This window comes from Aquarana catesbeiana, linkage group LG04, assembly GCF_042186555.1.
Source record: "Aquarana catesbeiana isolate 2022-GZ linkage group LG04, ASM4218655v1, whole genome shotgun sequence".
NCBI lineage: Eukaryota > Metazoa > Chordata > Amphibia > Anura > Ranidae > Aquarana > Aquarana catesbeiana.
Window position 1 is genome coordinate 236,864,720 of NC_133327.1, and position 19,232 is coordinate 236,883,951.

At 43.4% G+C, this 19,232-nt stretch overlaps 1 protein-coding gene across 2 annotated transcripts in view; it reads left to right on the plus strand.

Moving 5' to 3' along the window:
* The first annotated feature begins 336 nt into the window (after positions 1 to 336).
* Positions 337 to 19,232, plus strand: part of FXR1 (FMR1 autosomal homolog 1) — a 77,005-nt gene continuing 58,109 nt past the window's right edge. Inside the window, exon 1 of one of the 2 annotated variants that reach the window (XM_073626278.1) lies at positions 337 to 477. In XM_073626278.1, coding sequence (XP_073482379.1) covers positions 427 to 477 — 51 coding nt within the window. In that variant the 5' untranslated portion in view covers positions 337 to 426. The remainder of the gene's footprint in view (positions 478 to 19,232) is intronic. The other variant, XM_073626279.1, reaches the window with a different exon arrangement.

Sequence of the window (19,232 nt, forward strand, 5' to 3'; positions counted from 1 at the left end):
AGTGTGCTTTGTATATCACACACGAGGAGCTGAGGAGGAGCTCCGGAGATTTCCCGCTCAGCAGGCACCTGTACGGCTCGGACGGTGTGAGAATTCCCAGAGAGGTGATGCTGCTTCTATTCCGGGCTGGGATAACAGCGCTCTATAATTAGCACATAACACATGCCCCATACTATATGTGGATGGGATCCCCGCCTTCCCTTTCCTTTCACGGCTAAACACTACAAACCCGAGTGAGTGTCCCCCTCCTCCCCTCACACCCCGCATGTCCTCTGCCTTCCTCTCCCTCTCCCCTGTGGCGCCCACCATCTCCGGCGCGCTCCAATCCCCTCCCCTTCCTCTCCGTCTCCTCCCTTCGCTCCCTCCCTCCTTGGGTGACGCAGAAACTTTCTAGAAATCCTTCCCATCGCCCTTTGCGTTTCCAACATGGAGGACCTGACGGTGGAAGTGCGCGGCTCTAACGGAGCTTTCTACAAGGTAAGTGAGGAGAGCGGGCGTGTCCCCGGTATGACTGGGAGAGGGGGACTCGTGCGCTCGGGCCTAAGTGCGGTGCAGGAAGGAGCGGAGGCCCGGGCTTGGCGGCGCTCTCTGAGTAGCTACAGCGAGCAGTGGAGGCCGCGGCTTTGCAGCGTATGGAGAGCATTGTGGTGCCATGTCTGGGGGGCCACTGTACGGGCCACTGGGATCTTCTACTGGGATGGGGCTCACCTTGTTATGGATCATTATTCCTGGGGGCAGCTTCCAATGTCTACATCGAGCCATCCTCTAATAATAATAATAGGGGACGTGCATGTCATCAGATATAATCATAATAATAGGAGCCATATATAAATGATCACATATAATAATAGAAGCCCTCCTCTAATAATAATAGGGGACGTATATGTGATCAGATATAATAATGGGGACCATGTATGTGATCATAAATAATAGTAATATGAGCCATAAATAAATGATCAGATATAATAATAATAATAATAGAAGCCATGTGTGTGATCAGATATAATAAAAATGAGAGCAATATGATCAGATATAATAATGGGGACAATGTATGTGATCAACTATAATAGCCATATATAAATGATCAGATATAATATTATTATATCTGATCATATGTCTCTTATTTTTATTATATCTGATCCCATACATGGCTTTTATTATTAATAGAAGCCATGTATGTGATAATATATTAATAGTAATAGAATATATATATATATATTATATTATAATAATTGGGGCCATGTATGTGATCAGATATAATAATAATAATAATAATAATAATAATAATAATAGGAGCCATATATAAACAGATATAATAACAATTGAAGCCATGTATGGGATTAGATATAAAAATAAGCGACGTATGATCAGATATAATAATGGGGATCATGTATGTGATCAAATATAATAATAGCCATATATACATATAGATGTAATAATAGAAGCCATGTATGGGATCAGATATAATAAAAATAAGAGACATATATAAGATCAAATATAATGAGACCATGTATGTGATCTGATATAATAGGCGCCATGTATGTGATCAGACATTATAATAATAGAAGCCATGTATGTGAATGGATCAGTATTCTTAAAGGCTACAACTGCTTTCTATTATCTTCATTATGGAGATGGGCCCAGCAGATCATGAACTCTTCTGTCTAGTGGGATTCTGAAGCAGGGAGGTGTTTTGGATGGGCGCCGTGTCTGGTGGGGGTTGTGGGTGGGCAATGTTTTTGGCAGAATTTTGGATGGGCGCCGTGTCTGGCGGGGGTTGTGGATGGGCGCCGTGTCTGGCGGGGGTTTCTGCATGGGTACCATGTCTGACTATAAGAACACGCTTTCCTTTTTTTTTTTATTTGATATGCCCAATCCATTAAGCTTTTTCTAAACCTGAACTTTCCCTGATTTCAGGACCCCAGTAAAATGTCACGTTACACAATCTGTGGAGCCTAAAAATGGACTTGTGGTTCTGCATGGGCACCTGACCTAATGTAAATGGTCTGTGCCTCTAGAAACCTGGTGCCCAACCTGAGGCCCTCGGGCCTCAGCAGTCTGTAGTCGGAAAATGGATCTTTACCGGCCTCATGTAACATGGTCCTAGTTTCATATTGTCTTCTGCAGTATATCCCCAGCTAAAAATGTAACCTATCCACGCTCTCTGAACCTACTTTTCCCCTATTAGGTCTGCAGTTTCTGACATTACTCCTATTGAACATTACATGTGGCCCTTTGGTGTCGTCAGGGGTTGCATCTGAGGCCCCATTTAGCTCACATGTTGACAACTACTGCTCTAGAACCTGGAAGAGATTTGCCTATTTTCATGTCTTTTCACATATTGTTGCAGTGTTTGTATTCTGTTCTGCACAGACCCAAATGTTACTGGTCTTCCGAAATGTTTTTCTAATGCAAGTCTCCAGCAAAAAAAAAAAAACTCGGTTCCAAAACTGAGCTGCTAAACTTTACTCCCTGTTTGTATGCACTACATTTAGTGTAACAGCTGTTTAGATTCTAGAGCCCTGGGGCCACATGTAGCTTGTTGGCACTTATGTGTTGCCTTATGTTACTTTTTCTATGTTGCCCATCCCTTTTCTCTGTTTATGATTTTAATTGGATCTTGCCGAGATATGTATGGCATAGGTAGCACAAATGCGGATGCCTTGATTTGTAGAAAGACTTTAATACCAATCTTTTGCAGTCCGATATGTGTATGCCAGTTTGTAACTTTTCTAAAGCATGTTGCCAGTGTCTAACAACTCCTATAGCATGTTGCAGTCTAACCACTTTCTGTAGGATTATATCACTGGTTTTCATGTGTGGCCTTTATGCAATGGGAGGGGCTGCATTTGAGGCCCGTCAAGTGAAGTGACCACCACTGTTCTAGAGTGGTCTCAAAACTGTGCTTTGCTTGCCTTTATCTGGCCCTTGGGGAACTATTACATTAACTGCCAACAATGATGGGGCACTATTCCTCCCATTAAAACCAATGACAAGGCACTAAAGCCCGGGGCATTTTCTACTCCCACTGGCCACAGTCTGGCTCCCCTAAAGCCTGAACAACAGTAAACTGACACTTTGCTTAGAAAGTTTAGAGACCCCTCATCTAGAGCAGTGGGAAAGTGCTTGGGGCTCCCAGAATATTACAGTGTATAGGTTTTATATAATGGCAACAGTTTGCACAGCTCTTTTCAGAATAAAAGGAGACTACAATTAGAATACCGTTTTTTTAAGATGAGGGGTAGGAGGGCCCTGTCCATGAGAGCTTTCAGTCTAACACAGATTCTTGAGAGCCAGGATATAAAAGGGATGAGGCCTTGTAGTTGTCACACATTCTGTTTACTCACAACTGCTTGTATGTGGCCAGCTCCAAATAACTTTCTTTGTGAGTTTATTTTGGTGTGCCATTGTGATTGGACCCAGAGATTGTAGCAAGGAATCCAGGACCCAGTAGATTTTCTGTGGATCTGCTGAGCATGTTAATAGGTACTCTGTTAGTTTATGTAGCCTTGCTAGGAAACCATTCAATGTCTGTAAACAGTAGGGTTTTCACTCCATAACTGCTGTCAAAGTATAGGTAAAACCTGTTTCTTTATATCTGCAGTAGATTTTGGCTGATGCCTTTCTGTTTTTTATAGGATGTAATCAGTTTTGTTTTTTTTTTTTTTTTTTTTGTTCTTTTTAATCTAGTATCAAATATTTTAGTGACATGACCTTTTGGTATTTTAAAGCAGAGTTCCACCCACTTTTTTACAAGGTGGTCTTAAACTAAAGACCACCCCTGGTTTTGTACATCCCTCCCTTTTTTTTCTCTTACCTACCTTTTTAGAAAGAATAAATTTACTTCCATCGGCGCAGTACATCACACCCTCTTCTGCGACAAGCCCTCCTCCTTCTCCCCTGCTGCCTTCTGGGACCTGTGTGTCCCCCAGAAGACGAGTTGGCCATTCACAAAGCCGCACAACTTACGCATGCGCAGTAGGAAACCAGCTGTGAAGCCTGAGTGCTCCACTGCCCATTTCCCTTAGTTGGAATGGCAGCGCCTGCACCCGAGCCGGTGGACGAATGGGCCTCTAGGGGCTGACATCGTGGGCTCCCTGGACAGGTATGTGTCCTTATTAAAAGTCAGCAGCTACAGTACTTGTAGCTGCTGACTTTAAAAATAAAAAATGTATTGCTTAGGCCTTGGCATGCATTGTTTTTAATTTGCTGTCAAAACTATTCATCTAAGGCAGTGTTTCTCAACTCCAGTCCTCAAGGCGCCCCAACAGGTCATGTTTTCAGGCTTTCCATTATTTTGCACAGGTGATTTGATCAGTTTCACTGCCTTAGGCCCCTTTCACACATGCGGACAGTATGTCCGTATTTCATCCATCCGTTTTCGGATGAAATACGGACATACATGCATCCCTATGGGATAGCGGGTGTCAGCGGATGTACATCCGCAAACACCCGATGTTGTCCGGCTCCGCTCTCGTCTGATTCTGCGGACGGAAGAAAATCCTATTTTTCTATCCGTCTGTAGAGCGGATCGGATGAACACGGACAGACGGTCCGTGTTCCTCCGATCCCCCATAGGGGAGAGCAGAGATCTGACAGGGCGGTCCCTGCACAGTGTGCGGGTCCCGCCCTGTCATCTGCCTGCTCAGCTGGGGAAAGCGGAGCGATCCCCGCTGAGCAGCGGATAAACACGGGGCGGATCAACACGGATCCGTCCCGTGTGAAAGGGGCCTTAAGCTGGATACACACTATACAGCTTTTGTTGTTAGATTTCCTTTAGATTTACCTTCAACTATGTAGTGCAAGTGTAGTGTAGTGATTGCATACAAATTGAAATTGAAATTACAAATTGTTTAAGTTTGATCTCATATTATATGGTTTTGGTAAATTTCTACAGCCGTTTCATCTGAGGGAAATCCTGAAAACATGACTTGTTGGGGTGCCTTGAGGACTATAGTTGAGAAACCCTGATCTAAGTCCCCTTTCGCATGGGGTGGATCCATTTTGATGGAAACGCCGCTTGGTCAGCGGGGATTGCACTGCTGAGCAGGCGGATGACAGGTCCATCTCTGCTCACTGTGCAGAGATGGACTTGTCAGAGTCCCGTTCTCCTGTATGGGGTGATCGGAAAATAAAAAGACAGCCTGTCAGTTTTCATCCGTTCCCATCCGACCCGCTGGACATATCGCCATCTGTCTGTTTTTAGTGGATTCTGACAATAGGTGTCCGCCTGAAAAAATGGACAGGCGCACCCGATCGGTTGGATCGCGTAAAAGGGGCCATAAAGTGATATTAAAGTTTTTTTGTTTTTTTTTTAAATAACAAACATCATACTTGCCTGCTCTGTGCAGTGGTTTTGCACAAAGCAACCCAGATCCTCTTTTCGCGTCCCCTGCCAGTGCTCCTGGCTCCTGCCAAGTGCCCCCAGAGCAAACAGCTTGCTCTGGGCGCACCCAAGCAGGCTTGCTCCTGAACTGCAGCTCTGCATGTCCATTCACACACACAGCTCGGCCCTGCCCCTCCTCAATTTTCTCACTGGCTGTGATTGATCGCAGTGGCTCCCGCTGCTGCCTCCTCCAATGAGGCGGGAGAGTCCCCAGAGAGCTGAGGTTCTCGTGCACAGTGCTGGATCAAGAGGGGTCTCTGGTAATTATTGGGGGGCTGCTGCAAACAATGTTTTTTTTTACCTTCATGCATAGAATGCATGAAGGAAAAAACTTTGAGCCTTTAGAACCACTTTAAATGGTTATGGGGTTATGTATTGTATTTGTCTATCTTGCCTGTATGTCTTTTTACAGACACACATGCAAGAAGTGCTAGCCTGCAAAGAAAAGTTTTGTATACGTACCTGTCCTACCACCTGGGTTGCCAAACTTGTCTCTAGGAGATAATCTTGCTGAAGATTGTAAAGCATCCGGAACACCTCTGGGTGTGTTGAATGCCTGGTCACCTATTGCGCACTATGGTATCTTCTGCTAGTAGTCCCTGTGTCCCTTTATTTCAAATTTTACAACATTTTCACTGGATTACTGTAATAAAAAAGACCAGCCCTGTAAAATTCATATGATAATTTGCACTGCAATCGTGGCAATCCACATCACGGGAAGCATGTCGCTCCAAAGTAGCTCCTGAAATTTTTTTGAGCGACATGCTTGCAGCGACTGCAGCGCAAATTATCGCAGCACACCTGCACCACGATTTGAGGTGTCATTCAAATGAATGGCATCTCAAAAACGAGTCCCGCGATTTGTCATTCATATATGGCACATCAGCTCATGGTTCAAAATGCTGTAGTGTGAATGCATCCTAAGACCTCATGCACACTGGGCGTTTAGCCTCTCTGCATACGATTCTATCATATTTGTGCAGGCAGAGGGGAACAGGTGTATGCTGCCAGCAGACTATAAAACTGAAAGCGGCTGTGGCTAGATGGTGCACCAAATGGTACTATGTTTAGGGCAGTATAACGTGAGAAATCTGCATTGTCGACATTCGTCTCTGGGTGTATACTGCCCTAAAGCCTTCTATAGGTGGAGCGGTTTTCTATCCTGCAGCCACGGGTTGCAGGAAAGTAAATCGCTCAATTCCCCGTCAGCACAGTCACTGTTGATGGGGGGGAATCCCTCTCGTGAAACCATCCCTGCCGGGAGAATGCAATGATTACTTCTAGCGGATATAATAGCAGCTAGCAATAATTGCCTGTAAAATCCAACAGGCTGGTTGTACCCAAGTTGATCGATCAGCTTGGTTACATTTAGCCTACCCATACATGGTTGATATCTTTGCCAGTCCCTGCTGAACTGGCCGGGATTTGAACAGTTTATGGCCAGCTTAAAGCGGTTGTAAACCGCGGCTGTTTTTGTGTGTAGAAAAAATTTAATAATTGAAAAAAAAAAAAAACCCTGCAAGGCAATGGCATATTGTGCCAATATGCATCGCATGCTAGCACATTATGAAATGCTCACCTTGGAACGAAGCCCTCCAGTGCTGTACTGTCACCGCTGAGAGGGCTGGCATCTTCCCCCGGTCTTTCTTCCAGGTTCATGTGCTTGGCCGGAGCCGCGATGACGTCACTCCCGCTCATGCACGCAGAGTTAGGCTGGATTCACACCTGTGCATTTTTAGTGCTTTTTGCAGGTTTGCACTACAGTCCATTTAACATTGTTTCCTATGGAACACGTTCTATAATGCAAATCTGCAAAATGCAAAAAGCACTAAAAATGCATAGGTGTGAATCCAGCCTTATAGCACAAAGCTCTGAGGGTCTGGCAATGTATGTTGGACCTTCAGAGTACATGTGCCGATGACATAACTGGCTGAATCCAGGGTGCATATCTCCTAAACGGTGCACGTTTAGAAGATATTCATTTTACCTACAGGTAGGCCTTATTATAGGCTTACCTGTAGGTAAAAATTACCATATGGGGGGATACAACCGCTTTAAGGGCCAATTCACACTGACTTGCGCTAAAATGCATGTACATTTACACCCATTTTAGTTGCGTTTTAAAGAGTGCTGATGTCCGCTGACATATATGTTGCATTTTAGTGTAACGCAATGTTATGGTGTGAATAGGACACATTGGAAATTGATTTTCAGTTGTTTTTCCCTTGATCAGCATTTTACAACTGCACAAAAACGCACTGGTGTGAACTGGCCCTAAATGTTAGTACCACTCAGTGTTCAATCCTGCTGCAGCAGCTTTCAGCCCCTCATAGTTTTACAGGCGGCTGGCAGTGCGCCTATGCCTTCTGCCCACACAAAAATGCCATAATCTCATTTATAGGGGCTAAACACCAGTGCCTATGAGGTCTTAATTGTCAGCATTTAAAGAAGTGAGCTCTTTTAAAGGGTTTGTTTTTTGATTTGTGTTTAAGTGATTTGGTGCTAGGGTGGCATGATGGGCAAGTACTAAGTGCCAGTTCACACAGTGGCAACCCGACATACAACGCGACTTTGCAAGGCAATTTTGAGGCGACTTCAGCGCGACTTTGAGCAACTTACAATGCGACTTAAAGTTGCCTCCAGGACAGCGACTTTGGCTGTGGCCAATCACAAAATAATCAGCTCTGTGTGAGGGAGGGGGTTGCCTGGGTAAACGTGGGTGGTACCTGGGTAAATTTATTTTCTTTTTCCTGTAAAGTCGCTTCAATATAGATGGAGATCCGACTTGGAGGCGACTTCCATTGAAATCTATGGGTACAAGTAGCTTAGAAGTCGCCTTGAAGTAGTACAGGAACTTTTTCTGAAGTCAGAGCAACTTCAGTAGTGTACATTAAGACGGCTCTCATTCACTTCTATGGCATTTCTTATGTCCAGCGACTTGAGGACCTACAAGTCGGATCCCAAGTCGCTGTAGTGTGAACCAGCACTAAGCCATTCCTTTGCAGACTAAATTTGTTTTTAGTCTTTTAAATGGCAACAGCCACTTGAAATGTATCAACATGCAATATAATTTTATCTCTATGCATTTCCATTTGATGAACAATGTTATTTAATTCTGGGTGTATAATAGAGGATGCAGTAATTAAGGGACGGTCTGTATTGCTATATAGTCAGAAAAAGACCTAAAATATGTTGCCAAGGAGTTGACACTTCCAGTTCAAGAGTATTTCAGCTGTCCCTGTCACTCTCCTATCACAGGCGCATTGTCAGCTATTTGAAGCATGTTAGCCTTTCTATTTATAAACTGGCTTCCTTCATGTGGTGGTCTATATAGAAAAGTATTTCTTTAATTTTGTCAAAATTTGTAGTGAATTTGTTTTCCCAGTACCTGATAAGTATCCTCGATAAGACTGTACAGTCAATTTCCTCGGCCAATTGGAGGAAGCCATGTGTTCATTGATAAAAAATACTAGACTTCTGAAAGGTGGAAGGCACTTCGCATCTCTTTAACTTTTGCAGCAGACTGGAAGTCACCTGACCTGCTGAAAAACCATGCTACCTAAGCCTACTACACAATAATGCTCTGTACACACGGTCGGATTTTCAGATGGAAAATGTGTGATAGGACGTTGTCGGAAATTCCGATTGTGTGTACGCAAATCCGACGCACAAAGTGCCACACATGCTCAGAATAAATTAAGAGACAAAAGCTATTGGCTACTGCCCCGTTTATAGTCCCGACGTACGTGTTTTTCGTCACAGCGTTCAGATGCAAGACAAGTTTGAGCCAACATCTGTCGGAAAAAATCCATGGATTTTGTTGTCAGAATGTCCGACCGTGTGTACAGGGCATAAGTTTTTTTTTTTTTTAATTTTTTTTCATCCAACCCAGCGGGTTGAAGGAAAAAAAGCTGACCGCTCCCAATCCGACGTTAGTACAGTGATTTCCCCTGCTGAACTGATGTGTTCTGACAGTGGGACGGTCCCCTTGCCAGAACACTCCAATCAGCGCTCTCAGCCATTGGCTGAGACCGCTGATCGGGAGTCTGTCGGCTGGCTGGCTGGCTTCAGTCAAAAGTATTGGGATGCCTGCCTTTACACTCACACATGAACTTTAATGGCATCCCAGTCTTAGTCCGTAGGGTTCAATTTTGAGTTGGCCCACCCTTTGCAGCTATAACAGCTTCAACTCATCTGGGAAGGCTGCCCACAAGGTTTAGGAGTGTGTCTATGGGAATGTTTGTCCATTCTTCCAGAAGCGCATTTGTGAGGTCAGGCACTGATGTTGCACGAGAGGGCCTGGCAAACAGTCTCCACTCGAATTCATCCCAAAGGTGTTCTATTGGGTTGAGGTCAGAACTCTGTGCAGGCCAGTCAAGTTCCTCCACCCCAAACTCCCTCATCCATGTCTTTATAGACCTTGCTTTGTTCACTGGTCCAAATCATTTGGTGGAGGGGGGATTATGGTTTGGGGTTATTTTTCAAGGGTTGGGTTTGACCCCTTAGTTCCAGGAAGGGGACTCTTAGGTGTCGGCATACCAAGACATTTTGGACAATTTCATGCTCCCAACTTTGTGGGAACAGTTTGGGAATGGCCCCTTCCTGTTACAAAAAGACTATGCACCAGTGCACAAAGCAAGGTCCATAAAGACATGGATGTGCGAGTTTGGTGTGGAGGAACTTGACTGGCCTGCACTTCAATCTGATAAAACACAATTGGGATGAATTTGAGCGGAGACTGCTAGCCAGGCCTTCTCCTCCACCATCAGTGCCTGACCTCACAAATGTGCTTTTGGAAGAATGGTCAAACATTCCCATAGACTCACGTCTAAATCTGATGGACAACCTTCCCAGAAGACTTGAAGCTGTTGTAGCTGCAAAGGGTGGGCCAACTCAATATTGAACCCTACGGACTTATGCCCCGTACACACGGTCGGACTTTGTTCGGACATTCCGACAACAAAATCCTAGGATTTTTTTCCGACGGATGTTGGCTCAAACTTGTCTTGCATACACACGGTCACACAAAGTTGTCGGAAAATCCGATCGTTCTAAACGCGGGTGACGTAAAACTCGTACGTCGGGACTATAAACGGGGCAGTGGCCAATAGCTTTCATCTCTTTATTCTGAGCATGCGTGGCACTTTGTCCGTCGGATTTGTGAACACACGATCGGAATTTCCGACAACGGATTTTGTTGTCGGAAAATTTTATATCCTGCTCTCAAACTTTGTTTGAGGTCCTATCGTACATTTTCCGTCGGAAAATCCGACCGTGTGTACGGGGCATAAGACTGGGATGCCATTAAAGTTCATGTGTGCGTGTAAAGGCAGGCGTCCCAATATATATATATATAAATAAATTTACTTTTTAAAAAAATTTTTTAGCAGAGACGCTAGAGAATAAAATACAGATTGTTGCAATATTTTGTGTCACGCTGCATTTGCAATGTATTTGCCCCCTATGGAGCTCCCGGGCCTGCCGATGGGCAAGCAGAGCTCAGAAAGCATGGCGGTGTGGGCAAAGTATCGGTACCAGGGTGTGTGTGTGCGCGATTGGGCAGCAGCGGAGCCACCCAAGTGCTCTCACCTGACAGGCAGGAAGTCTGCCTGTCAGTTTCACACATGATCCCGGTGGCTGCAGCCACTGGATTGTGTGCGATATCGCGCAACACCCCCCCCTAGCCCCCCCCCGCTGTTAGGTCCGTAAGCCTGCAGCTCTACCACACTACATATCCCAGTGGTAGAAATCTACTGATTCCTGCTGCTGGGATTGACAGATGCATGCGGACACTGTAATGACAGGCTGTCTGTGGCCGCAGCTATTCGTACCTATTTGTCCAGCTAGCGATTACCTACCTGTGTTACTCGCAATATGCATGATGACGTATGCTGACGAGAGTCAAACAGGTAGCGGTGGTTTTGAAAGCTGGATTTTATTGTGCAGTTGTTTTTTAATAAAATACTTGTGGGTATATTACACTATTGGAGTATTTTCTATTTTTTTATGGATACTGTTGATATGTTGTGACATTGGGGGCAGTGTTCTGTTCTTTTAACCACTTCACGCAAATTCATGTACCTGTACGTCATTTTGTTGAAGTGGTCGTACTGCAGCCAGAGGCATCACCCTGGTATTGTTTCTTAAAGCTGGCGGTCGGCTTTCAAGTGATAACAACCGATGTGGCTAAGGAGCTGCTCGGCTGTTATCACAAGCAGTGGGAGGGGGACATCGTATCCTCCCACTGCTGAACAAAGCCGGAATCCGCTTCGATTGGCTCTTCAATGTAGTAACTCAGAAGCAATGTCACAGCATCCCTTCCGGTTTACTCGGCTGCCAACAGCGCCGATTTAAAGAAAATCGAAGGTATTCAAACTGACAATTCCGCGTTTGTGCGATGTACTCAAACAAAATTTATGTCAAACCCCCCCCCCCCAAATACAGCTTTCTTTTAATGGTATTTGATCACCTCTGCATTTTTTTATTTTTTGCTCTATAAACAAACAAACCGTGACAATTTTGAAAAAAAACTAAATATTTTGTACTTTTTGCTATAATAAATATCCCCCCAAAAAATTAAAAACAAATTTCTTCATCAGTTTAGGCTGATATGTATTCTATTACATATTTTTGGTAAAAAAAAAATTGCAATAAGCGTATATTGATTGGTTTGCGCAAAAGTTATAGCGTCTATAAAATAGGGGATAGATTTATGGCAATTTTTTATATTTTTATATAATTTATTTATTTTTACTAGTAATGGCGGTGATCTATGATTTTTATCGGGACTGCAACATTGCGACAGACACATCGGACACTATTGACACTTTTTTTGGGACCAGTGACGCTTATACAGCGATCAGAGCTAAAAATAGCCACTGATTACTGTATAAATGTCACTGGCAGGAAAGAGTTTAACACTAGGGAGCGATCAAGGGGTTAACTGTGTTCCCTATGTGTGTTTATAACTGTGGGGGGAATGTGGCTGACTAGAGGAGGCGAGAGATTGTTGTTCCTACTTAGTAGGAACACACGATCTATCTCCTCTCCCCTGACAGAACCGGGATTTGTGTGTTTACTTGTCTGGTAAACCTTCCTGATTTCAGAATGATATAGGGGTTTGTTTTCATGGTCTCAGTAGCTTGACTTGGATTTGCTTTTCTGCCTCCTTATAATGTCCTTATAACGCTCCTAAACCTCTCCTTATCTTCCTTAGGTTTGTTTAGAACTGGGTGGATAAAAATCAATAATTTTTTTTTTTTTTTTTTTTTTTAATTTTGATTTTTATCAAATTTTAATAAAATGCTTTTGGAGTAAAAATCTATCTAAAGATAGTTTTCTATTTAACCGCTTCAGCCCCAGAAGGCTTTATCCCCTTATCACCAGGCCATTTTTTGCGATATGGCACTACGTTATTTTAACTGACAATTGCGCGGTCATGCAACGCTGTACCCAAATAAAATTTATGTCCTTTTTTTTCCCACAAAAAGAGCTTTCTTTTGGTGGTATTTGATCACCTCTGCAGGTTTTTACTTTTTTGCGCTATAAACAAAAAAAGTGTGACAATTTTGAAAAAAAAAAAAAAAAAAAGATTTTTTACTTTCTGCTATAATGCATGTCCAAAAAATATGTAAAAAATCAAATTTCTTCATCAATTTAGGGCGATATGTATTCTTCTACATATTTTTGGTAAAAATAATCCCAATAAGTGTATATTGATTGGTTTTGCACAAAAGTGATAGCGTCTACAAACTATGTGATAGAATTATGGACTTTTTAAAATTGTTTTTACTAGTAATGGTGGCGAACGATTTTTAGCGGGACTGCGACATTGTGGCGGACACTAAGTGACACTTTTGAGGACCAGTGACACCAATACAGTAATCGGTGCTAAAAAAAAATGCACAGTTACTGTATAAATGGCACTGGCAGGGAGTGGGTTAACAGGGGCGATCAAGGGGTTAAAGCGGTGTTCCACCCAGAAATGGAACTTCTGCTGATCACATTTGGCACGGTTGTGGGGGGGAGCGGATACCTGTCTAATCCGGGTATTTGCTCCCACTTCCAGCAAAAGAGCACCGCAGAATCCACGGCGAACTACGCTATGTCTGGCCCCTCCTCTGTCACCCCTGCTGTCTTCTGAGCGCATAGCGCAACTTGCGCATGTGCAGTAGGGAACCAGGCTGTGAAGCTGCAAGGCTTCACTTCCTGATTCTCTAAGACCCCTTTCGCACTGAGGTGTTTTTCAGGTGCTTTTGAGCTAAAAATAGCACCTGAAAAACGGCTCCCCTTCAGTCTCAGTGTGAAAGCCCGAGTGCTTTCACACTGAGGCGATGCGCTGCAGGATGTTAAAAAAAAAAAAAAATACTCCTGCAAGCAGCATCTTTGGAGCGGTGAAGGAGCGGTGCTCCTGCCCATTGAAATGAATGAAAGTGCTGTAGCAGCGCTTTGCGGGTCGGTTTAACCCTTTTTAAAACTCTGCAAAAACTACGGTAAAGCGGCGCTAAAAATAGCGGCGCTTTACCGCCAACGCCCAAGTGTGAAAGCAGCCTTACTGAAGATGCTGGCGCCTCCACCCAGAGCCAAAGGATGGGTCGGCTTCAGGTGAGGACATCACGGTCGCCATGGACAGGTAAGTGTCCTTATTTTAAAAGTTGTCAGCTGCAGTATTTGTAGCTGCTGACTTTTTTTTTTTTTTAAATAAAAAAATAAAATTTCGGCGGAACTCCACTTTAAGTTTGTTCCCTGGGAGTGTTTTCTAACACTGTGGGGGCTGGACTGACAGGAAGAACACAGATCCATGTTCCTGCTTACAAGGAACAGAAGATCTGTGTACTTCCCTGTCAGAATGGGGATCTGCCTTGTTAACATAGGCAGATCCCCGTTCTGCCTCTCTGTGGCACGATCGCGGGTGGCCAGCAGACATAGGGTCAGCTGTACCTGCTCCCGCTCCGCGAGCGCCAACAGTATCTATTACACGAAATGACATACAGGTACGTTGTTTCACGCAATAGAGCCGCCCTGCTGCAGTATATATGCAGTGAGCGGTCTTCAAGTGGTTAAGATAAGATACATTAATTTAGTTTATTCAGCATGAAATTGAGTTTAGTTATGTAGCATGAGGCTGTATATTCTGCAATAGTTACATTTTTGGTAAACTCATTCAATGAATCGAAGCTCTGCAAGGTGACATAACATGCACAGCACTGATGCATTCACACAATGTCACAGTAACCATGAGATAAAACAAAGTTCAGGAATATTCCTTTATCCCATTGTTTTGCAAATCTATGTACAATACAAACTTTGTTTGAATCGGTTCTGATATTGCTGTTTTAATAACCTGACAGCTTATTCTAAATAGGAAACCTTCATTTTGTTTGCAAATATTAACCCCTTCCCGCTGAGTGTACGCAGATGTGCGTACTCGGCTTTCGGGGGTTATACCGGGATGATGCCCGCAGCTGCAGGCATCATCCCGATACCGTTGTTTCGAGCGGGCAATCGGCTATCCGTATATAACAACCGATGCGGCTAAAAGCCGCTCGGCTGTTATACCGGAGGAGCGGGAGGGTACGCCGCCGCTCTTACGGGGCCTCCCGTGCGATCGGGAAGCCCGGTGTCCAATGGGCTGGCTCCGGCGGCTGGGGGCGGGCTGGCTGGAACGAAGCCATGAATGGCTTCGTTCCAGCCTTCTAATTGTAAACGTGGAAGCGACGTCATGACGTCACTTCCCGTTTACTCGGCTGCCAATGGCGCCGAATTAAAAAATAAATACACAGTATTCAGAATCGCCATTTCGGCGATCTGAATACTTTGTAGTGCAGAGGAGGGATTGGAGGTCTTTTAGACCCCCGATCCCTCCATAAAGAGTACATGTCACCACCTATTACTGTCACAAGGGATGTTTACATTCCTTGTGACAGCAATAAAAGTAAAAAAAAACATTTTTTTTTCAACACAATTTATAAGTATAAAAATAAATAAAAAAAAAAAATAAATTTTTAAAGCGTCCCCGCGAGCTCGCGCAGCGAAGAAAACGCATACGGAAGTCGTGCCCGCATATGTAAACGGTGTTCAAATCACACATGTGAGGTATCGCCGCGATCATCAGAGCGAGAGCAATAATTCTAGCCCTAGACCTCCTCTGTAACTCTAACCTGGTAACCGTAAAAAAATTTAAAGCGTCGCCTATGGAAATTCATAGCTACCATAGTTTGTCGTCATTCCACGAGTGCGTGCAATTATAAAGCATGACATGTTTGGTATTTATTTACTCGGTTGTAACATCATCTTTCACATTATACAAAAAAATTGGGGTAACTTTACTGTTTGGATTTTTTTAAATTCATGAAAGTGTCCCTTTTCCAAAATTTGCGTTTAAAACACCGCTGCACAAATACCATGTGATATAAAATATTGCAACAATCTCCATTTTATTCTCTAGATTCTCTGCTATAAAAATATATATGTTTGGGGGTACTAAGTAATTTTCTAGCAAAAAATATGTATTTTAACTTGTAAACACCAAATTTCAAAAATAGGCTTAGTCACGAAAGGGTTAAAGATTCTAACTACCAGCAGGAATAAGTGCTTACAATTAAAAGAGTACCTGTCATTTCAGATCCATCATTGCAGCACCTGATAGCGGGTATCCACTCACCTGCTGCAACTACCTCCTTCGCCTTGTTGTGTCACTACCGCATCACCAGCCGCCCCATTAGAGTAAATGGGACTGTTGGTGAGTCAACAGCGGGTCAGAGGAGGAGCCATTGCGGAACAGAGATGACAGTTGCTCTTTAAAAATGATGATTTAAATCGAGTTGATTTAATTAAAATCCACCCTGCTTTAAAGTTTTGAGATCTTTGGTGTTGTCCCTGCTGTACTCAAGTGACACCTTTCATTAAAACAGATCTTGTAACGAAGCAGTAACTCGGAACACTAAGGGTATAAATAAGACGTATGATGGTCTGAGTTGTAGATGAATGGGCACAGGTGCAAGTAGCACACTTGACTAGAAGTATTTTAGTTATTTAAATGCAGCTGGTAAAACAGGCGTTGCTTTAGCATGATTTCCCTTAGGGGACTTTTCCTTACTTTAAGCTGGCCATACAGTTGGTATCTTTCTGGCAATTTCTACCATTTTCAATAAAGGTCGAATCACATTCTTGAGTGATTTAAGCGGAGGTCCGCCAAAAAAAAAAAATATTAAAGGCCAGCAGCTACAAATACTGCAGCTGCTGACTTTTAATAAATGGACACTTACCTGTCCAGGGAGCCCCCGATGTTGGCAGCCGAAGCCAATCCGTCCTTCGGCTTTCGGCTGCTGCCGCCGCCATCCTTGGTAAGGGAATAAGGAAGTGAAGCAGTGCGGCTTCACTTCCTGGTTCCCTACTGCGCATACGCGAGTCGCGCTGCGTGTCCTCTCTGGTTCCTGCTGTGTTCTGGGACCTGTGTGTCTCGCAGAATACAGTGGGGGAGGACAGTGTAGGCGCTGGAAGTGGTGTAGGTCACTGCAAGCGCCGCGGTGATCTATGCCAGGAAGCGTGCGCAAATACCTGTATTAGACAGGTATCTGCTCCCTCCTCCCTCCTCCCTCCTGAAAGGTGCCAAATGTGACACCGGAGGGGGGGGGGGTGTTTGGGTGGAACTCTACTTTAACTTAAACGTTACTGGATTTGATCATCTACAACAGGGATATGCAATTAGCGGACCTCCAGCTGTTGCAAAACTACAAGTCCCATCATGCCTCTGCCTGTCATGGTTGTGGTTGTCAAAGTCTTGCTATGCCTCATGGGACTTTAGTTCTGCAGCTGTATGTCCGCTAATTGCATATCCCTGATCTACAAGGATAATGATATCCTTTTCATTTTGAATTTTGATTGATTTTTAGTTTTATTTTTTTTTTCTAATAACCTATGACTTATTTTAGCCCACCTTGATTGATCAAATTAAAGTTGTAGGGCTCTTTCATGCTTGCGGTGCAGTACCCTCTGAAGAGAGATCTGCATTTGGAATGCTTTTTAGATAGTATTTGAGCCATTATGTCAGCTCCTCACTGCCTGTTTTGACACTATAATGCTGTACAATCCCTGTGTCCTGGGATGTACGATACAGAAAACTGGATTTTCTGATTTACAGGCCCTTTCATACTTGTGCGCTTAAAAATGTGGTGTGCATTTTACAGTTTTAACCACTTCAGCCCCAGAAGGAATTACCCCCTTAGTGATCATGCCATTTTTTTGTGATCCGGCGCTGCGTGACTTTAACTGACAATTACATGGTCGTGCGACGCTGTAGCTAAACAAAATTGGTGTCCTCCCCCCCCCCCCCCCCCCCCCCCCCCCCACAAATAGAGCTTTCTTTTGGTGGTATTTTATCATTATTTTATTTTTTTGTGCCATAAAAAAAAGCGAAAATTTTTGAAAAAAAAAAAACACGTTTTTTACTTTCTGCTATAATACATATTTAAGGAAAAAAAATAAAAAATGAATTCTTCAGATTAGGCCAGTATGTGTCCTGCAAAATATTTTTGGTAAAAAAAAAAATCGCAAAAATCGTAATATTGATTTTTTTTTTTTTTGCGCAAAAGTTTTATAGTGACTACAAAATAGGGGATAGATTTATGGACTTTTATTATTATTATTATTATTATTATTATTATTATTATTATTATTTTCTAATGTTTTTACTGGTAATGGTGGCGATCTGCAATTTGTAGCAGGACTGTGACATTGTGGCGGACAAATCTGAACCCAGGTGACCCTTTTTGTGGACCAGTGACATTATTACAGTGATCAGTGCTTAAAAAAAAAATGCACTGATCGATGTATAAATGACACTGACAGGCAAGGGGTTTAATAATAGGGGGCAATAAAGGGGATAACTGTGTTCCCTGGGTGTGTTCTAACTGTCTGGGGGATTGGCTCACTGGGACAATACAGAGAACTAAGAACTTCATGTTGTCCCCTGTCAGAACAGGAATTTGCCTTGTTTACATAGGCATATCCCTGTTCTGCCTCTCTGTGCAGCGACCGCAGGTGGCTCCCGCAGCACACCCACAGTATCTATTGAATGAAACAACATACAGGTGTGTCGTTTCCTGCAATAGAGCCACCCTGCCGCAGTATATGGCTGGTCTTTAATTGGTAATGTGCTTCCAGTGTGTGTTTGGAGCTTTTTCTGGATTTCTATCTCCCAGCATGCACCTGTGAATCTTGGGCATGTGACTCAAAGAAATAACCAAAAACGCAGCGCAGGTGTTTTTTTTTTTTTTTTTTTTAATAGAAATCAATAGAAGATGCATTTTTGACAAGCACAGATGCAGTATCCAGGACTTTTTAAAACTCAGCACAGTAATGTGAACACTTGCATAGTAGCTAAAGGGGAATCATTTTCATGTGCTTTTGTCACGCTGGAAAGGTGTGTTTTTAGTGTGGCAAAAGTGCACCAGCGTGAAAGGGAGCAAACTTTCTTGGAGTATATCAAAGGACCCAGGGATCCCACTCTTGTTCCCATTTTTTTCTACTCTCTTCCTGATGATCCTACCAGTAGCACTTCTGTACTCGGGTGAGAACTGTTATCTTTTGAGATCTATATACATACATACAGTTGTGCTCATAAGTTTACATACCCTGGCAGAATTTATGATTTCTTGGCCATTTTTCAGAGAATATGAATGATAACACAAAAACTTTTATTTCACTCATTGTAAGTGTTTGGCTGAACCCATTTATTATCAATCATCTGTGTTTACTCTTTTTAAATCATAATGGCAACAGAAACTACCCAAATGACCCTGATCAAAAGTTTACATACCCCAGTTCTTAATACTGTGTATTGCCC